General features: G+C 54.8%; 7 protein-coding genes across 7 annotated transcripts; 4 read left to right on the forward strand and 3 right to left on the reverse strand.

The window, feature by feature from the left end:
* Positions 1-4,736: 4,736 nt before the first annotated feature.
* Positions 4,737-8,144, forward strand: GMORB2_5648 (DNA polymerase phi; the record flags this gene model as incomplete). The annotated part of the gene is made up of 2 exons (XM_035467618.1): positions 4,737-5,832; positions 5,980-8,144. The coding sequence occupies 2 exons, from the start codon at positions 4,737-4,739 to the stop codon at positions 8,142-8,144; spliced, it is 3,261 nt and encodes a 1,086-aa protein (XP_035322584.1).
* A 321-nt stretch (positions 8,145-8,465) lies between these two features.
* On the reverse strand, positions 8,466-9,622 carry GMORB2_5649 (20S proteasome subunit alpha 7; the record flags this gene model as incomplete). The annotated part of the gene is made up of 3 exons (XM_035467619.1): positions 8,466-9,113; positions 9,254-9,478; positions 9,584-9,622. The coding sequence occupies 3 exons, from the start codon at positions 9,620-9,622 to the stop codon at positions 8,466-8,468; spliced, it is 912 nt and encodes a 303-aa protein (XP_035322585.1).
* A 1,170-nt stretch (positions 9,623-10,792) lies between these two features.
* GMORB2_5650 (P-type Cu2+ transporter) lies at positions 10,793-11,510 on the reverse strand (the record flags this gene model as incomplete). The annotated part of the gene is made up of 2 exons (XM_035467620.1): positions 10,793-11,261; positions 11,320-11,510. 2 exons carry the CDS (start codon positions 11,508-11,510, stop codon positions 10,793-10,795), a joined length of 660 nt encoding a protein of 219 aa, XP_035322586.1.
* Positions 11,511-12,981: 1,471 nt separating this feature from the next.
* GMORB2_5651 (uncharacterized protein) lies at positions 12,982-13,851 on the forward strand (the record flags this gene model as incomplete). The annotated part of the gene is made up of 1 exon (XM_035467621.1): positions 12,982-13,851. The coding sequence occupies one exon, from the start codon at positions 12,982-12,984 to the stop codon at positions 13,849-13,851; it is 870 nt and encodes a 289-aa protein (XP_035322587.1).
* Positions 13,852-14,693: 842 nt separating this feature from the next.
* GMORB2_5652 (Ran GTPase-activating protein 1) lies at positions 14,694-16,068 on the reverse strand (the record flags this gene model as incomplete). Its single annotated transcript, XM_035467622.1, has 2 exons — positions 14,694-15,785; positions 15,874-16,068. The coding sequence occupies 2 exons, from the start codon at positions 16,066-16,068 to the stop codon at positions 14,694-14,696; spliced, it is 1,287 nt and encodes a 428-aa protein (XP_035322588.1).
* A 729-nt stretch (positions 16,069-16,797) lies between these two features.
* GMORB2_5653 (ubiquinol-cytochrome c reductase cytochrome c1 subunit) lies at positions 16,798-18,235 on the forward strand (the record flags this gene model as incomplete). Its single annotated transcript, XM_035467623.1, has 4 exons — positions 16,798-16,872; positions 17,080-17,237; positions 17,379-17,441; positions 17,563-18,235. The coding sequence occupies 4 exons, from the start codon at positions 16,798-16,800 to the stop codon at positions 18,233-18,235; spliced, it is 969 nt and encodes a 322-aa protein (XP_035322589.1).
* A 1,293-nt stretch (positions 18,236-19,528) lies between these two features.
* Positions 19,529-20,206, forward strand: GMORB2_5654 (uncharacterized protein; the record flags this gene model as incomplete). Its single annotated transcript, XM_035467624.1, has 1 exon — positions 19,529-20,206. One exon carries the CDS (start codon positions 19,529-19,531, stop codon positions 20,204-20,206), a length of 678 nt encoding a protein of 225 aa, XP_035322590.1.
* Between the last annotated feature and the right edge of the window lie 367 nt (positions 20,207-20,573).

Here is a 20,573-nt window from a genome sequence, read left to right on the forward strand (position 1 = left end):
GGAGAGAGGGAGAGAGAGAGAGGGATGCAGAGAAAAAAGCTCTTGACTCTTTCGTCCACCCACCAAAAAAGCGAGGGCCAGTCAACACACACACACACGCGAGAGAGATTGACTGTGCCTTTTTGGCCTTAACCTACCGTTCCTCAGAGTCGAAGGGATGGTTGAGGGATTGGGAAGGGGTGGGGGAGGTAAAGAGAGCAAGAGAAGGTCCCGATGAATGAGGGGAGCAACGGGTTTTGAATGGGGTCGTCCCGTCGTCGGTCTCGCACGGCAACGGGGTGGTTGTGGTGGTGGTACTTCTGACAATGGGTACGGCAGTACTCGTAGTCGCAGTCTTCTTGGTGCCCTCGGTGCTTGGAGGTGCCCAGGTTTGATGGATGGACCCCCAGACCTGTGGTATTAACTCGTTTAATACTGGTTAATACTTGGTCCGTACCTGTACGGAGAGTACCTGGGTAGTCAGTTTTGGCTGGTGGCAGTGGTGGGTGGTATAATGGTACCTAGTCGAGGATCTCCTCCTCATTATGCTCCGTCCACGTCTGTGCGGCATACTCTCGTAACTGGAACTATGTCTACAGCTGCTAATGATACCATCCGCTCCGTAATGTCCAATCTGTACGGAGTATCAATACCGTCCCCATCCATGTACGAGTACGGATATCTCCCTTGTGAAGGAGAGCAGGCAGACAGGGTGGCCAGGCACAAACTGCAAGTACAGAGCACGACGCACACGCGCTCGCAGCATCAGAGAGTGGGGGCAACGGATAGGAAGAGGTGGGAAAGGCACCAGGCACAGGTAAATGCACATTGGCACAGGACAAAAACCCGCACAGAGCAAGGCCGAACCGAGAGACAGGGAAGAGGGAGAGTGGAGGGAGTGGAGGAGGGTGGAGGGGAGGGGGGCGTGTGCATCTCTTTTTTTTTTTTTGGCGTTGTGGATTTTTATTTTATCTTCTCGATTTTCTCTGGGCGTGAGAATTAACTTCAAACCGTACGGGTACAGATTACAGATTATTACAGGTACAGTCGTGATTGACGGACTGCCGCTCGCCCGTTACGGAAAGGTACTGCTACCATCGCACCAGTAGTGGTAATAGTCATGGTCTAGCAGTATATAATGACTATCTGTAGACATAGCAGCCTAGTATCAGTATCAGTTACTCGTAGGTAGCTGAGAGGTCGAAAGCTGAAATGTGTGCGGGGGGGGGGGGGGGGGGGGGGCGCGAATTCCCAAAGTTGGCGACTTTTTTTTTTTTCCAGTCCAGATGACCTCCTCGTGAGTTCTGTATTCTTTTTTCCCGTACGTGTGTAATATCATATTACCTCCCCATGGCAAACCCCAGCAGGAGAGAAAGCGTAGCCGTGAATGCATAAGGGTTAATAGAGTTTCTGTGAGGTCGAGTAGTATTATTATTATTACTATCACTCGTAAGAGGCTGTCGGATGTCATCGATCGTACAACACAAGCTGACCAGCTTCAGACCGTTACCCGGGCCACGGAACAGCTGGGGTGCAGAGACGGGCGCGGATACAGCGCTGTGGTTGGGCATGCCGCTCCCCGGTGCCCTTCCTCAGGGCGTCCCCCTGCTACGGGTGCTGGCAGGCCTGTCGTTGCTACAGGTCTGTTGCTACAGGTCCGGGCTGGTCTCCCCACCGTCTCGCTCCGGACTGGATCCAGCCCTGTGCTGCTCCATTGTAATGCTGACCATGGACCATCATTTCTCTGCGATTACGAGGCACTGCTAAAGGTGTCGGTAGATTGCCATACAACTACGTTGCTGTGCGGCGTGTCAGAAAACCCAGACGGAGCCTCCGTCGGTGGATTCTGTCTCCAGTGTCTGGACGAGCAACCAGGGAAACAAGAGCCTTTTCCTGTTTCGGTACAAGGCGCTTATCCCAAGGAACACGAAAAAAGAAAGGGCTGAGTGGGGGGACCCCTTTCTCTCGCGCGGACAATTACATCATCCACCGATTCACCAGGGGTATGTTTATGTATAGGTGTGTAGGTGTGTAGGTGTGTATGTGTGCGTGTGTATGTGTATGCGCGTGCCCGCTGTTGTGCTCATTGTACGCGGTCCGTAGTATTATTACCGATCAAATTGTGTCTGGTGTATTGTGTGTGTGTGTGTGTGTGTGTGTGTGTGACTGACTCTCTGATGTCTACGATGTATTAAACCTCTTTGTAGCAATTGCCATCAATATGGGCTTGACCGCGGCGGTGAGTTTCTCTCTCTCTCCCTCTCCCTCTCCTTCTCTCCCTTTTACCGGCCCTCTCTCGTCTCTGCTGAGTACTTCATCAGGTTCATCAGGTCGCTCCTGCTCTCGATTGCGTAGTCAAGAAAGACTTTTGTGTGTAGATGGTATATTTTCGGTAGAAAGTGATGAAATAATGACATGTGCAGTTATACACGAGCTCTCTTTCTCTCCCCCCCCCCCCCCCCCCCCGCTCCCCTCTTCTCTCTCCCTCCTCTCTCCCTCCTCTCTCCTTGTCCGTGATCCTGGCCCTTTTCTTTGGCGTCCGGGCGCAATTGATGCCTCTCGAGAAGAAAGCTGTGTGTGGGCAGAGAAAGAGAGCAAAAGTAAACAAAAGAAACGCGTCGACTGGTGCGGGGCAATGTTGTCATGACGCGAAGTCACGTGATTCTTTTTCTTTTTCTTTTTTTTTTCCTTTCCTTCTCTCTTCTTCACCACGAATCTCCTTCATCACACATCAATTACGGACGCCGTCCAACATCACAACGTTGGTCGACTAAATTCTCTATAATACGAGTATAGGGTATAGATTATACTTAATGTATAAAGTAAACCCCCCCCCCCCCAATCGTCTCACCCGCACATGCAAACACAACTTTCGGCCCACCCTCAAAAGTCTCGGGCCCGGGCCAGCCACGGTCGTCTTTGTTGGTGTATATGCGTGTGTCCACTTCATATTACTCTCTCCCTTATATACATACATATATAATAATCATAATAATAATAATATATGCCTTGACTCCTTGCCTCCATACGTAGGATGTTAACCTACAACCACGTTAATATTGAATCTACTCGTACGAGTACATGTACAGATTAAAATATACATATATATATAAAAAACCCGTGAGACGTGAGACCCTTTCTTGTGTTCCCCCCCCTTTTTTTTTTTGTTTACCCCCTCTGTATAAAATAATCTCTGTACACGTTTTCTATCATTCAAAACCTGTACAGTCATCTGGCCCGAGACCAATTTCTCCCTCTCGCACACCCTCTCCCTTCCGGTGGCCAAGAAAGGGGGTGATTGATTGACTGACTTGACATGTCCGAGCACAGATACCAAGTTAATGACAGTGAGCCTTTCTGGTCCCGATGTTCCTCTCCCCTTGCGCTGCCATACGAGCACAATGATTGTCATTACACATTTGGGCTCTAACGCAGAATATATATACACCTTCATCTATATACTATACTGCACCGCAATACACTCCCGTACCTCGTTCAACTTAGATGCGCTCATCTTCGTCTCGCCGTTTTATACTCGTAAATACAACCATGAAGAACATGACAGAAACAAGAACAGGTCAACATATCAGGCATCCTTCCTCCCGTCATTAACCACTTCCGCCTTGCCCCATCAAATTTCCGACTTTGCACGCCCTCGTCTACGCACATCCCCCCCCCCTCCCCTCCCCTCCCCTCTTAGACCCGTCGTACCAGTAATATTTACAAGGCCTTGTACGATATGATGATCGCGAGTAGTAATAACGGACTCATCATGTTGAGAAAGAAAAGAAGAGAAAAAAGGATGAACAAATATCCCGGGCTAGTATCTAGGGTAACAGTAATCCCCCGGTCCCTGGGGAGGAGGGGGGGCTACACGTACGAGCATTACTCGTAGGCGGGCATACCACGACGAGTTTGGCCCTTCAGAACCCCAGGGGATGCTGAAATTGCAATGGAGTCTGGATCTGATTTTTATTGGAATGGAAGCGACCACGTATTCTGGCCAATTTTACTCTCATGCTTGTCCCTTGTTCAAACCGTCTATACTAAAATAGTAAGATCCTCTCTCTCTCGGTTTTTTTATGTCTTCTCTTCTTTCTTCTCCTTCTTTTGTTCTCTCATATGTCATTATCAGCCTTGTTTTCTTTTCTTTCTTCTTTCTTCTTTTTCTCTCTCTCTCTCTCTCCCCCTTTATTCTGTTCCCCCCCCCCCCTTATTGTCCCTTATTTTCCTTTTTTCCTTCTTTTTTGTTATTGTTATTCACGCAGGATATTTCATCTGATGCGCTACCCGTCGTCGAGACTTTGTTCCATTCATGCAAGTCCCAACTCCCGGTTGATCAGACGGATCCATCCATCCTCAGTACCCAAAGAAGGAATAATGAGTCATATTAAATGGCCCGAGGGCGGAATCCTCCCCCAGTTGGAACATCGGTAGGAGAGGAGAAGCATCGTCGTAATATGAAACCAATTCTTGTTGATTGCGTCCAAGACCCGTGCACTTATATTCACCAACATCTTAAGCCTATATCACGGCAGTGGCAGTTATATGCATTATCGTAATAGGCAGGCGGTGAGCATAGTACTGGTTTTCTCCTGGTGGGGGTCTTTGGCGGTCGGAGCTGGCAGAATCTTTTTTTTGTAAGGTTTTTATTTTTTACCGTCTACGTAGGGTAAATTGCAATAATGAATTAGATTGCTTAGAGATTTGGAGCTTTCTAGACGTAGCGACATTCAACCTCTATTCAATCAGAAAACATGGGCGGAAAACGCAAGCGCGGCTCCAAGGATGCCTCTGATCCCAGCAAGAAGTCCAAGATGGCCAATGGAGGTGCCCGCGGCGCAACAGCAGCAGCAGCAGTGACGCAGAGCACCAAGCCCAGCCTGGAACCCGCACCTTTCGTCGAGTCGCCCGTCGGCGACGAGAGGCGACGCGAGGCCGGACTGTACGAGCTCCTAGGTAGCGAGGATGAGAAGGAGCGCCTCCAAGCAGCCGGATGCATTGTGTCGAGCCTCCTCGACGGCGAGGGCGTCGACGAGTCCGTCCTCGAGCGCCACCTCAACCGACGTTTGTTCCGAGGTCTCGCCAGCGGTCGCAACGCCTCCCGGCTGGGCTTCAGCCTCGTCATCACCGAGATCCTCAGTCAGCTGTTTGGAGCCGGCGGCGGTCCCGACGCCGGGGCGGACGGCAGAGCAGAGACCCCGTCAATGCCGCTGTGCGAGACGAGATACAAGGGCCTGACGTTTGACGCCGTCATCGGCTCCCTGATGGACAAGACGGCGGCCGGGGGCAACATCCCTGGCCAGGAGGAGAGGGACCACTACTTTGGCCAGCTCTTCGGCCTGACGTGCTTCGTGCGGTCGCGCGTCCTCTTCTCCCCGCCATCCAGGTGGCACACCGTCCTCGACCTGGTCCTCCGGCTCGCCTACCAAAAGGTCTGGATGAGGTCCCAGTGCGGCTGGATCATCGTCCAGGCCCTCGATCAGATGGACGGGCAGCAGGCCGCCGAGACGCTAGAGAGAGTGGCCGGCGCCCGGCTCGCCAGGACCCCCGAGGGTGTTGCCATCTGGCTGGCTGCCCTCGAACGCTTCCCCCGCGCCCGCCTCGACAGGATCAAGCCCTGGGAGAACCCGCTCGCTCCCAAGTCCCTGTGCGATATGGCCTCCGTGCTCAAGGAGAGCTTTCAGCAGCAGCAGCAGCAGCAGCAGACCAGCGACGGCCCCCCTCAGGCCAACAAGCAAGCCAACTGGACAGCTCAGCTGCATTTCGTATGGGATACCCTCCTCGCTCACTTTGCCAAGGAGACTGTCAGTGCTCAAGACTTTGATCAGTTTTGGATTCGAGTTGTTGACGGTAAGTCTTTTTTTTTCTTCTTGTTTTTTCCATGTATTGTTTTCTTCTATCGTTATCTTGATTCATCATCTTGGTTCTATATCTCCGTCATGTGGAATAAAATCGCAGAGAAAAAAATTAAAACTAAGACTGTCAACTTCCATGCAGACGGTCTCTTCTCCAAGAGTGCCACAGATGGACAAAAGTTCAAGGGCTTCATGGTCTTCCAAAAGATGCTCACTGGACTGGTCGACCAGCCCGCCAAGATCGCCTGCCTTTTCAGCAAGAACTTCATGTCGTGCCTCATGAACCAGGCTGCCAAGAAAGACCGCTTTGTCCACCGCTCGGCCACCAAGGCCCTGGGTGCCATGGAGGCGACGGCCGCCTCCCACCCCGCCTCCCTGCCCGTCATACTCCGGGGCCTTCTGGGCAAGAACGGCGCCTACGCCTTCGACCAGCGCACCAACACCAAGACCACGGACAAGCTGCTGCGCAGCATGGACGCGACCCACGAGAGGGAGTGCCTCGACGTCATCCGCCAGCCCATCGGCAAGCTCGCGAAGATGGAGGAAGCAGACGCCCGGTCCACGCTGAGGACGTACGTCGACCATCTGTCCAGATCGCTCAGCAACCCTGAGACGTCATCGTCACCGTCTTCAGCCGAGAATAACGGTTCCGGCCTGGCCCTGCAGGAGCTCGCGCGTCTGGCCTACGCCAAGCCGGCCGACATCCTCGGCTCACTCCTGACGGAGCCCGTCCGTTCGCTGTGCCGCTCCCGTCTCGAGTCGTCGTTCGCCAAGCTGATCCGCCAGAGCGGAGGCATGGCCGTCTTCTGCCGGGCCGTGGCGTCCATCGACCCGACCGCCGTGTCCATGGAGGGGGAGATCAAAGGTGCCGTGGACGGTGCCCTGTCGCGGATGACCAAGCTCCTCGGCAGCAACAACAAAAGCAGCAACAGCAACAAGCGCAAGCCGTCATCCAAGAAGAATGACGAAGGATTGTCGTCACCGACACCCGTGGCTCAGGGCCTGGCCGTCCTGCACGCCGTCTCCATCCTGCAACTGTACAACGAGGAGCCCGACGCGATGGAGGTTCTCGAGGACCTGGAGCAGTTCACAGACCGCCTGAAGCGGGGCAAGCTGGATGAGGAGGGCGCCTCAGAGCTGTTGGTCGAGATCCTACTGTCCATGATTGCGCGGCCATCGTCGCTGATGCGCGCCGTCTCGCAGCAGGTGTTCGAGTCCTTCACCCCACAGATCACCCCGGAGGGCCTGCAGCTGCTGACGGGCCCGCTGGCCTCGAGCGAGAGCACAAAGGGTCAGAAGGAGCTGTTCAGCACCGAGGACGACGAGGCCATGGACGTCGACGACGACGAAGAAGAAGACGACGAATCCGGTTCGGATGATGATGACGAGAAAGGTGGTCCTCCTGGTATCGAACTCGACTCTGACGTTGAGTTTGTCGATCTAGATGAGGAGAAGGACTTCGATGATGGCTCAGATAACGAGGACGACGAGGACGATGATGATGATGATGACAAGAAGAAGGAGAAGAAGAAGAACAAGAAAAACAAGGACTCCGAGTCTCTGAGGATAGACATAGATGACGAGCTGGGCAACATCCTCAAGAGCCACCGTCTAGACCTGGACGACGAGGCCGAGTCGTCCGAAGACGAGCAGGACATGACGGATGAGCAGATGCTGGCTATGGACGGCAAGCTGTCCGAGGTGCTCAAGCAAAGCGTGCGGGCCCACCCAGCCTCCAAGCAGAAGAAGGACGCCAAGCAGACCGTCGTCAACTTCAAGCACCGCATCCTTGACCTGGTCAACATCTACGTCAGGAAGGAGGCCGCCAACCCGGCCGCCCTGTCCCTGCTCCTCCCCCTCCTCAACCTCATGCGGTCCACCACCAGGAAGGATCTGGCCTCCAGATCTGCCGACTCCATCCGTCAGTATCAGGCTGCCCTGAAGAAGGCTCGCAGCGGCGGTAGCGGCAGCGGTAGTAAGGAGGACCCTGATAAAGAAGAAGGAGAAGGAGAAGGAGAAGAAGGAGATGAAGGAGAGGTCAATGAGCTCATATCTCAGCTTATCGAGATCCACGAAGAGGCCGCCAAGGACGACTCCCACGCCTACGCCAAGGCTGCCAGCTCCGCCAGTCTCATCGTCGCGTCGACAATGTTCGCCATCGACAGGTCTTCAATCCGCAAGGTCGCCGCCGTCTACGCAAAGACCTGGTCAGATTGGGTTCTCGGTCAGGGCAAGGTCCAGTCGTCCTTCTTCCAGGAGTGGTACAACTGGTCTCAGAACATGGCATCTCGCCAGCAGTCGTCTTGATACCCATTACATCAGTTGTGACCATATAACCAACCACAATGTATACCACTTTTTTTCTTTTAAAAAAAAAAGAAATGGGCTCTCATATTTTCTTCTTTTCTGTATAGAAAGCAATCAATCAAAAGAACAAAAAGTTTCTCATTTCATTTCATGTCTCTTTTTTTTCTTTTTCTCTACGGAATTTGGTCCGTTCCGAGGGAAAAAAAAATTATGTTTCTATGACTGTCGCATGGAATAGTACTACATTGCACCCCGCGCCCCCCTTTGATTTGACTTTATTTTTGTGTTGTTGTGAAGATTTTTTGTTTGTTTTTAGATACCTTATTCTTCCATCTTTTCATCATCCTTCTTGTCATCATCTTCGTCGTCGGACTCGTCCTCGGCACGGGCCAGCCTCTCAGCCTCCTCCCTGAGCTCCTTGGGGACCTCGACATGGCGACCCTTGGTAGGGCCGTCGATGGTACTGATCCAGGTCATCTCCAGCTCGAAATCTTTATCCTTGTTGTCCTTGTGGGCGTGGTAGATGATCTTGGCGGCCTCCTTGACCGCCTGCTCGAGCGTGATGTTGCCCGCGGGCAGGTCGAGCTTCTCGAGCTCCGCCTTGGCGGCCTGACGGCCTTTACCCGTGGCGGCACCGTAGTAGCCCCAGTACTGGCCGCTGGGCTCGATCATGTACAGGAAGGGCCCGCCGTGCTTCCCGGGGATCTTGCCGCCAGCGCCGCACGAGGGCCCGGAGCCGACAACGCCGTCGAGGTCCTCGTCGCCCGAGGGGTCGACGCCGCCGACAATGGCGGTGATGCCGAAGGGCCGGACGGATCCGTACATGGTGTAGGCTTGGAGGTAGCTGCCCATGCGCGAGGCCAGCTCGGACGTCGGGATCGGTGTACGGAGCGTCGACCGCCATGATTGAGCCTCGTCACGGGCGCGGTCGACGAAGTGTCTGCCGTCGGGAATCATGCCGGAGTAAACCTGAATGTGTCGCAAGTCATTAGCTAGGCCGCTGCGGCGGGGTCGGTGATGGTGATGGGCCTCGACAGGTTCGGGGAAAGAAAAAGAGGGTGAGGAGGGGTTGGGGTTTTTTTGGGGGTGGGGAGGGAGTGTTGGCATACAGCTCCTGCGTGGGAATCAATGGTGGCGATGCGCTTGTTGGCACCAGGTTTTAACAGCTTCGAGGTGATGATCTTCTCGACGGCCAGGACGACGCCGTCCTTGGCCCGGATACCGATGGATGTACCTCCATTCTCGACCGCCTTGACTGCATACTCGACCTGGAAATTCCGACCGTCGGGGGAGAAGATGGAGTTGAGCAGGTCGTAGCCCGTGCCTATGGACGTCTTCGCGCGGTATCGTTAGCAAGAAAGCTCTCTCTATCTCTGTCATCCTCTCTCCCGAGGTCATCATCGCGGCTCGCGTGTGGGGAAAGAATGGTTGATGATGACGATGGGGGCGGGGAAATGCCCTTTTTTCATCCTCACCATGGTTGTCTTCCGGGCTCGGGGGGTTGTGTGTCGGTGGCTATGTTTTGGCAGCTGCAGATTCGGAGGCAGGCAGATACGACGGGTGAAGAGCGGCGTAGGTGGAGGGGGAGAGCTTTTGGATCTGGGTCCTTGAGGCGGGATGAGGTGGACGGTAGCTGCACTAGGCAGCCTGAGAGCTGCGTGTTGCCCTCTCATGGCTGGCAGTTCGCCAGGTCGGCACTAGCCACAGATGGCGGCTTGAGGCGTTGTGGGATATGTGGCTGTGTCATCTCGTTGAGGCTCTTATGTGGCTGGTATCATTGTCCATCTCACCCTACAACCATTGATACTCCGTATTTTGAAGAAACATCCCATATATCAATATCACATCAATCGAAGCCTCAGGAAACTTCCTGTTTCTTTTAAACATACTTTTCGCTGAGCTCTTCTCCCATCACAGTATCTGAACTGAGAAAGGAGAAAGAAAGAGAGTTACGTCGACATCTAACAAATAGACTGATTGTCCCTACTGACCCTACATATCAACCCTTCTCTCTGCCTCTACTCCGTGCTCCTGCTCTTGTGGAGACATCTAGTCTACAGCTAGTTTCAAGGCGAAAGCTCATCTCACGAGCTATCTGATTGCCACACAAAGTGAACACTACTCTTAGCATGCCCTCGTATTTCCAGCATGCGACTTGCGCAGATACTCCCGAGAGAGCAGCGGTATTGCATCTCGTCTGCACCAAACGTAGACGGTATCAGGTTACGAATACTACTCCGAGAACGTTTTTTTGCTATATGGAGTAATAGCAGATGAGGCGAGGACCTACAAGCCCGGTCATCCGCGACTATTCCGTCGGAAAGTGACGTCTGAAAATAAGGAATCCATCCATTGATCAGGACAGATGAAGGACGGCGAGGGTCGGGTCCCTTCAAGATGCCGTCTGCCAGTCCGGAGAAGGAAGCGACTGCTGAAAACGACAGGACCGCAGCTGATCTGTACTCAGGGATTGGGGTTTCATGGCATCAGGCCTCTCACATCCCATCCTGACGACGGCTAGTTCGGCCGAATAAGCTCCTGAGAGAAGCGAGGCCTGCTGCTGCTTGCCCCAAGAAGGCGGGATCCTACACCTATATCGAGGACCAGAGCAGGAGCGCAGCAGCGGCAACGACGGACAGCATGCTGACCTATTCGGCCAGTCCGGAAAACTCCGTGAGGGAACCTCGCGCTGACAGCAGCGCCGGCGGCGAGACGGACGGCGAAGACGCTGTACACGAAGCTCCACGCAAAAGTTGAACCGGATGCTGTTGACCGGCTTGCGACTGACGCTCATCAGTGTCAGCAGGCCACCCGGGGAAGGACGCACGCACGAGAATCACGTCGGCAGCCGACCGGGCGGCGTCAGTGCCTTCGTTTACGTGGACGACAATGGTAGCCTGCGCGAGAGCAACAGCATCGTTGGTGCCGTCGCCGCAAAAGATGACGACCGATCTCTTGCCACGCGTCTCAGTGCCGAGGAGTGTCTGGGTGTAGTCTTTCTTATCGGGGGACGAGCTCCGAGAGCGCACGTTGCCGGACGGGATGTGAGGCTTGGCTGCCAGGGACCCAACATCTCCGTCGTCGTCGTCGTCGTCGTCGTCGCTAGATGCCACGCGTCTGCAAGGCCATGGCAGTCTCCGCAGCGTCGGGTCGAAGCGTGCCGTCAAGACCATACACCGCCTTCAATCTGCTGTCGACGGCGAGCCAGGAAGACGGTTGTACCCGGAAAGCGACGATTGAACAAGTCCACGCTCCGACCGATCCAACCAGCGGGAATTGCCTGCCCGGAGTACCTCCCTGCTCAGGGTGGACGCGATGATGTCGTTGCCGGTGCAGGATCTTGAGATCTGGGACCGTCGAAGCCATCGACACAACACATTCAAGGTGGGCAGCCACAGCAGCCCGAGACTAGGTGCTGGCTGTCTCTGACGGGGTCTCAGAAAGGAGGGAAGACAGCGTTGTCGACGCAGTTCACGGCGACGACAGAGTTTTGCTCCGGTCAAGGTGTAAGCTCTTGCCTTGAATCAGCAGCTCACCCTGGCCTGCTCGGGGGTCTGCTGGGATCTGTCCCGTCGCCTAGAAGTGGAACCCCCTGGCAAAGAGACACGTATATGTACTTGTATTTTTAGCACTACAGCAGTGCAGCAGTACAGATTACTACCGTACATAATATACTTCTCCGTAAACCGTATCTGTAATCTGTACAGTGGATGAGCTTCCTGTACGAGTACTTGTACTACCCCAATAGGGATATATATTACAGTGGTGTACCCCGCTGGAGATGTAATGATACTGATCATGCCACCTCTTGTACATGTACGGAGCAGCAAAACCCAACCCCCCACCTTCTCTCCCGTCAGCGGTTCTCGCCCCTCACCCTGTCACACTGTACATGTAAGAGGCAGAGAGACATCATCCAAGGATGAAAAGATGTATGAAAAAATACTACCAAAAAAAAAAAACCCCTACAGACAGCAGGATACTATACGTATCTGTGTCGATATAACGCCCTGCAATTCGGCTGGGTGACAGCCCTTGAGAGACCTGGATATCTGTCTCAGTCAGTAGGTGTCCTAGGTGTCCTAGCTGTCCCTCCACCCCTCCAGGGCCCTCTCCCCTCTTTTTTAGATCTCTCTAGCACGCAGAGACCCCAGTCTTGTGACCCAACGCAACCCAACTAAAATCCACCGCCCTCTGATCAGGCTGGCATTCATTGTGTCAATGAGAAGTGGCCTGCCTGAACCCCATTTCTTCCTCTCTCTCCCGCTCTGTCTTCTCACTTGCTTCTTCCTCTCCCTCTTCCTCTTCTTCTCCCCTCTTTCTAGATTTATATACTCGCTTCGAATCTCTTTAGCATAGCCGAATAGAACAGACGTTTGTTTCCTTCCCGCATCTTCCGTGGGACAGTTTACACACACACGCACGCCCACGCACACAAAACGCACGCATTCTGACACAGGCCACCCCGCGTTCGTTCCATCCGTTCACTTGCCCCCCTCCCCCCTCATATCTTGTTGCCTCCAGACGCAGTCTCAGCCCGAAAGGAGAGAAAAGAAAAAGAAGAGCCTTTTCCTGAAATATCCCGAGGAGAACCAAAAGAAGAGAAGAAGAAGAAGAAGAAGAAAAAGAAGAAAAGGAAGCTGCAAGCCGAGAAAGCTAGACTCTTTCCTGCCTCGCTCATTGACTAGATCACTCTCTCTCACACTCTTATACATGTACTATGAATTTGACCACTACCTCCTCCTTCCTCCCCATAATATCACCCCCACCCCTCTCTTAACACATTCTTTCCCTGTGATGTTCTTACTGACCTGCCCTCTCTACCAGTTGAGAAACCATGGCCTTCGTCCAGCAGAGCATGCCGTCCGCCGCGGCTCATGACGAGCTCGCCGCTCTCTTCTCCCGCAATCTGACCTTCAGCCAGCACGATGTGCAGAGCGTCCCGAGGAACATGGTGGTCCCCAGTGAACCCTCTCTCGCCAGCCCCGCCTTCTCCGCCAGCCAGCACTATCATCACTCGACCCATGTGTCGCACCCCCAGGTCGCCGAGCAGCAGCAACAGCAAACCCGGTCTGCATCCGACTCCATGACGGCCGAGGCCGCCCTCCGCATCCACGGCGTCAACCCGGACAGCCTGACCCCATCTCAGCTCCACCTGTTCCGCGTCGCCGACCACGCCCAGAAGAGGCGCCTCCTCGAGCTGTGGAGCATCTTCCCCCCAAACAGTGGGGGTGAGATCCCCTCGCTCGCCTGGAGCAGCACCTCCCTCGAGCAGGAGGAGCAGATCGCCCACATCCGCTACGAGAGGAACCAGCAGCGGCAGCAGCAGCAGCAGCAGCAGCAGCAGGAAGAGGAAGAGCAGCTGAGACGGCAACAACTGCAGCAGCAGCAGCAGCAGCAGCAGCAGCAGATGGCCATACAGAACACTGCCAAGTCAAGCCAGGGGATAGACGGGCAGTGGCACACCCAGCCGGCCGAGAGCGAACCTTACATGTATTCCGGGTACGAGGAGCTCATGCGCCGCGAGCGAGAGAAGGAGCTCGCCGCCAAGCAGAGGCAGCAGCAGGCCTACAGCCAGGCCACAGACCCGGTCTACATGGGACCCGACTTTGCCCGTCAGCAGCAGCAGGTCGACATGGCTACCCAGTATGGCGCCTTTCAGCACCTCCGTGGCGGTCAGCCCGATACCATGGATGTCATGATGTAAAGGAGAGCCGACAACACGACAACGAACGAAATTCTACGGCAGCTAGCAGCATGTGGGATGGCCGAAGACTTATTCCCTTTCCATGCCTGCATTCTCTTCCCTTTGTCCTCTCGTGAGACGACTGCGTCTATCTCGGACTTGTAGCTATCGGCCTGCGGGATCTGTCGAGGTTGTATATACGGCTAGCAGTACCAGTACTAGTATTTTTCCTGTGAAAAGAGACAGATGGACAAGAGGGATCTGCTACCGGGAGGAAACTGGAGCCTTTGACATGGAAACATGGATACTAAAGGAAGAAGGAAAAAGGAAAGAAAATAATCATGTGGAGGAGGACACAGGGAAGCATTGATACCAAGGCTCTGGCGCACATATCATTTGCAGCATCGTTTAGTGGTTGGCATTGGAAAACAAAAAGGAGAGGGGGGGGCAAATATACCAATTTGCCTTTTCTACTTTTCTACATCACCAGTCATTCGTGAGAGTTCAGGTGGTGAGGGGTAGGACTACCCGTACATGTATACCGACAGGCACCCTCTGAAACGAGTAGGCACCCTCTGAAACGAGTAGGTGCTGCCGATGTGAATGATGAGTTGAGGTCTGCAGAGCACATGGGGTATTGAAAGTAGATTTGGAGCGCTCGATTCTAAAGGGAAAAAAACCGGTGTGCTGTTGTATGTAATATTTTTCTTCTTGTTTTTCTCTGTATGCAAAAAAAAGAAAAAAAGAAAAAAGGAATGGTCGTAGGAACAGATGAGGGGTCGACAAAAGAGAGTGTGCACGCCTTTATAGAGAGGAGAGAGACATTATATATAGAGGGGAACCAGTGGAGAAGGGCAAGAGAATCAAATCTCCGTCTTCTTCAGCTTCGTGACCAGGTCGTCGACCTTGGAGTCCTTGAGCTGGACGGTGGGTTCCTCCTGAGCCTCCTCGGCCTCCTTGATGAGCTTCTCAACCTTCTCCTCGGTGGCGGCGTCGTCTTCTTCGTCGTCTTCCTCCTCCTCCTCCTCGTCATCGTCCTCCTCGTCGCTGTCGAGCTCCTCGAGGTCGCTGAGGCTGTCGACTCCCCAGTCCTCGTCGGCGGCGCCCTGGGCGGCGGCGCCAGCCTTCTCCTTGCGCTCGTCGAGGAGGTTGCGGAGGGCGACGACGGCGTCGAGGTCCTCGTCGAACTTGTTGCCGTTGAGCTCGATTCTCCTGAGGGCGGGGAGGGCATCCTTGGCGGCGTCGGCGAAACCCTTGACGGCATCGGCCGTGATCTCGTTGTACTGGAGGCGGAGGACCTCGAGCTTCCTGTTGCCGCCCTTGGCGAGGGCGGCGGCGACGAGGACGCCGCCCTTAGCCTTGAGGAGGGAGTCGCCGACGCCGAGCTCGCGCAGGGAAGGCCAGGCCGTGAGGACGCGGGAGAGCGCCTTGGCGCCCTTGATGGTGAAGGTGTTGTCCTGGAGATCGAGGACCTCGAGGCCCTTGGCGCCGCGGAGGCCCTCGCTGAGCAGGTGCGCGATGCCCTCCTGGCGGATGCCGTTCTGAACCATCCTGACGACCCTGATGCCGCTGTGCAGGCTGTACATCCTGGCCCAGGCCGTCATGCTGCCATTCTCCAGGCGGTTGCGGCCGCAGATGACCGTCTCCAGGTTCGGGACCGTCTTGCCCTCCTTGCGCGCAGCCTCCTTCTTGTCGTGGAGCTTCGACAGCGAGTCGGCGATCAGGATCCCCGCGTGCGGGCCCAGACCGTTGTTGTTGAGGTACAGGTGCTGCAGGGGCACGTGCGATTCTAGGAAGGCCACTAGGGGAGCCTGGGTATTGAGGCCGAAGGCGTTGTCGTTGAGGTTGACGGTCGTCAGGTTCGGGAGGTTGACGATCGACGTCAGGAGCGACGAAAGAGCCTCGGGGATCTCGTTGAGCAGACGGCCCGTGAAGATGTCGGCCAGGTTGGCAATCTGGGTTGTTGGTGGAGGGTCCGTGGTCAGCACGACACTCTTCTTGTGAACTCCCGTCCATCTACTCTCCGGCTCATGGACTTCATACCTTGAGCCCCTTCTTCGTGGCGAGAACCTCTCCGAGGAGCTTGCATGCGCCGACACCGAGCGTGTTACCCAGGAGCCTGACCTCCTCAACATCGTCCTGCTCGCGGAGGGGAGCAATATGAGGCTCGAGGTCGGCCTCGGTGTCGAGCTTGAGACCCTTGCCCTCGAGGGAGAAGATCTTTTTAGAATCAGTCATGTTGCGGAGATGGTATCGGTATGCGATGGTATGAGCAAGAAGATGTCGATAATTTACTCTCCGTACTGGCTTGTCTGCAAGTTTGAGTGCCTGCTGCTGCTGTCGTTGTGTGTTTGTTATGGTGGGGGCGGGGCAATGTGACAAAAGGAGCTGCTTGTCAGTATTGCAGTCATACACCACCTACGGGCATAAATCAGACATGTAGATACGCAATTTGCATGCAGCAATGGAGAGTGTCTAAAATATTAGTAATAAAAAGCGGATTTAAATGCTCAAGCCCCAAAAAAAGCCTAGACAATCGGAGCGGAAAAAAACCGGGACGCAGGGAAGGGGGTGGTCGAGGAAAAAAAAAAAAATTAAAAAATTCTAGCCCGACGTTGTGGGACCGCTCACCAGCCACAGCGGAAAAAAAAAAAAGGAAACCTGAGGCTCTGCTGTGTGGACGCGGACAAAAGGGCAAACCTGTCTGGGTGACAACCGACGCCACAGCAAAAAAAGGAGCCGGGACAGCTGTCTGCTATTGCGGTAAGATTGAGCTCCGGCGGCTCACGTGATCTCAGCCAATCAGCGTCGGCCCATTTCGGAACGCTGGATTTTCTCTGACGGATGGACATTGGCCTCGTTCCTTTGAGCCTTTTCGTCCTCCGACCCAGATACCCAACAATCCCTCCCATCGCCGACCCTCTCCCTTTCCGGCTTCCTCTGCGGACAGCAGTCAGTTCGACAGTCATGTGGGCAAGGACTTCTCTGCGCTCAACGCGCGCCCTCAATGGGCTCCGAAACGGATCGACGGCCGTCTCCAAGGTAAGCCGATCCGTCCCCCCGTTTATTCCCTTGGGTTCACCCCCCGAAAATCGAGAGAGATCCCCTTGTGGGAGAGAGGAAAAAAAAACACACAACGAGAGGACAACAACCGCAACGCCCCCGATACGACAGGCGTCAATTCGTCTCTGGCCGTATATCCACCCGTCATGGAACTTCACGCTGATCAATTTTTCCTCCTCTTTCTAGCGTGCCGCCTCGACCAGCTCCGGTGCCGCCAACGAATCGGCCACCACGGGCCAGAACATCGCCGCCGCCATCTCTACCTCCCTCGCCGTCGGCTCCGTCGCCTGGTACTACCACCTGTACGGACCTCAGGTTTACGCCTCGGCACCTGCTGAGGAAGGGTATGTCAACTCTCCCCCTCCCTATCACGACAGCTGGCAGAGGACACGCTCACTCCACGGCCATCTCACACTACTGCGGCAATAAACCGCTACGCCCGAGTCCACCCTTGACGACCGTGTGATGCTGACAGGACGCAACAGTCTTCACCCTACCAACTACCCCTGGGTTCACGAGCAGTGGTTCAAGACCTACGACCATCAGGCGTAAGAAAATGACTCTTTTTTTCCCCCTTTCTCTATCTCTCTCTCCTCATCCTCTCGCCGTGTCCACGAGACACCGTCAGCATGAACCATCTGTTGTTACTGACACTGCCCTGTACGGCAGTCTCCGCCGAGGTTTCCAGGTCTACCGGGAGGTCTGCGCCTCTTGCCACTCGCTGAGCAGGATTCCGTACCGTACTCTGGTCGGATCGATCCTGACGGTCGACGAGGCCAAGGAGCTGGCCGAGGCCAACGAGTACCCCGGTGAGCCCGACGAACAGGGCGAGATTGGCATGCGTCCCGGAAAGCTGGCCGACTACATCCCGTCGCCCTACAAGAACGAGGAGGCGGCCCGCTTCGCCAACCAGGGTGCCCTCCCTCCGGATCTGTCCCTCATCGTCAAGGCCCGCCACGGTGGCTGCAACTACATCTTCAGCCTGCTGACCGGCTACCCCGAGGAGCCCCCTGCGGGAGTCACCGTCGCCCCCGGTATGAACTTCAACCCCTACTTCCCCGGAACCGGCATCGGTATGGGCCGCGTCCTGTACGACGGCCTCATCGAGTACGAGGACGAGACCCCCGCCTCGACCTCGCAGATGGCCAAGGACGTCGTCGAGTTCCTCAACTGGGCTGCCGAGCCCGAGATGGACGACCGCAAGAAGATGGGAATGAAGGTGCTCGTCTCCTCGACCATCCTCTGGGCCCTGAGCGTCTACGCTAAGCGCTACAAGTGGGCTTGGCTCAAGTCGAGAAAGATTGCCTACGACCCTCCTGCCGAGACCAAGATCCGCCACTAATTCTCTCCCCTCTCCTTTTGCGTTGTGTCGAAGCATCATCTCATGAACCATTTCTGACTCGGAGGGGGGCGGTCCTCTCTTTTTTTTTTCTTTTTTTTTTTCAGACGACAAAAAGAAAACTAAAAAAAAAAACTCAACCTACCTACCCTGCTTGGGTTCTCGCGTGTATACTAGTCGCCCCCTCTAGATGAGAGCTTCCCTTGTCAGCGGAGGCGGGTAGGATTGGACGTGTTGTGATTTTGGAGGAAGAAGGGAAAGCGCGAAAAGGCTAGAGTGTAAAATCATACAATTTTTTTTTTATCCAACATGCTATATTTTCAATTTTCACTTTGTCATCCATCCTTCCTTCCCCCATGTCTGTCGGCTGTAAGAGTGAACGACAAGCAATGGAAGAGTACGTCCGATCTTTTTTTTAGTCATTATATTATCCGAAAATCCTGCCCTGCAGATTCGATTGTGCGGAAGGAAAAAAAAACCGCATGTTGTGATGGATCAAATCGGGCTGATCGACACTTTTGCGACGCGCATCGAATGCTGACCAACTCGTGAATTCTCAAGGGAGAAGTAGGGAATTCTCGGGAAAACACGTTACGGAGTCCTACCGTAACCCGTACAATCGATGGACGCCCGGGGCGTCCATGGTTACGCTGCGCTGGGTCGTAGTTACGGAGGGATCAATACAGCACATCGACTGCTACCGTGGTTCCACTAAAACACATATCAACTCGTAATGGATTAAACCGCCCCCCCCCCCCCCCGAAGTAAGAGTGGACTGTGGCTTATTCTCATGCTGCTGAGCAACTTGCCCAGCCTCCCCGCCCCCTAGAGTAGTACTTGTGAAAGGCCCCAGCCATTTACTGGTGGCGCAAAAACTGCCAGAAGCTAGAGTAGAGGGATTAACCGGATTTGTGCCGATGGGAAGGGAAACTCCCATGGGCCATGGCTGCTTCACGCGCATAGACCTTTGCACTGTCTCGACATAAGCCAGCAAACGAGCTGCACAGCATCCTTTCCCCTCAGCCCTGGTTCCACGGGAGCATTGCTTCTCCAGCTTCGAAGCACCATTCACTCGCTCCCCCCCCCTCCCATCTTCTCTATTCTTCATCAGTCTGCCTCTCCCATCACCAAAGATATACGGAAGAGATATCCTTGAAAAAGTTTCCCTATATCTCCTCCCTTTTTGCGGCGGCTGAGGAGGGAAGGAGAGACGAGAGGAGAACGAGAAACAGACATCGATCGTATACAACGACGTATCCCCTAGAAACACCTCACACACACATACGCATACACGCCATGCCGTTCGTCGAATCAGCGACGCGGAAGCGCACGAGGTTGGACTCGGACGACTCGGACGAATACTACTGCGACCTGTACGCTTTCTACAACGGCGCCAAGCACCAGCACCAGCACCAGCATCAGCATCAGCATCAACAGCCTCCCCCCCGCAAGATGCTCCCTCTCCCTCCTAAGCGAGCACGCATACATCACGGCGGTCACGGCGATCTTCGCCACCACAGGAGCCAACCTTCTGCCACGACCGTGACCGCGGCGGCGGCCGTCCCTGCCACGGCGAGGGAATCCATCACCACGCCCTGCCACATCTGCTCGCGCCACCCGACACGCAAGACGCACCTCGACTCGTTCGCCCACTGCCAGGGCTGCGGCCAGTGGACCTGCTACGTATGCATCAGGCAGTGCCAGGGCTGGGGCAGCACGTCGGCCGCCGCGCTCTCGGAGCAGGAGGCCCTCTCGCGATCCTTCCAGACCCTCCCAGACGCAGGGGACGACGACAGCAACGACGAGGACGACGACGGTAGCCGCCGCCGCCGCCGCCACGATGCCTGGACGTCGTGGAGGGCCCCCGTTCACCAGAGCATAGTCTGTCGGACCTGCTGCGTCGAACATGCCAGGCTCGGCGGGGAGGTGGCCTGCTGGGCATGTCACCTCGCCCTCGACGGCAGTGTCAATTAACTTGACAATACCCTCCTCCCCTCCCCTCCTCTTCCTCACGACTTCTGCAGACCGGACGGGAAAGCTGGCACGCGCACACACACTTCATCCCCTTACTTCTGTGGTGTCACCCTTGTTCCCTCTCCCCCCCTCTCTCTCTTCTTTCTTTCTCTTTCTATTCCCCCCCCAGGCGTACCGGTAACTGTTATAATATATCACGCCGCGCGGGTTTCTCCTTCTTCCCTCTTTCAGGCTCCTTTCAGGTTATGGGAATCATGAGTTTATTCATCCTATTTTCTGTATTTGACATCCAACAACGGCGTTTTGGGCTTATATCCCATCATCATACCCTGTCTCCTTTTTTTTTTCGGAATTTTTTTTTTCAAGC

This window comes from Geosmithia morbida (assembly GCF_012550715.1).
Source record: "Geosmithia morbida isolate 1262 chromosome Unknown scaffold_4, whole genome shotgun sequence".
In the NCBI taxonomy this organism is placed as follows: Eukaryota; Fungi; Ascomycota; class Sordariomycetes; order Hypocreales; family Bionectriaceae; genus Geosmithia; species Geosmithia morbida.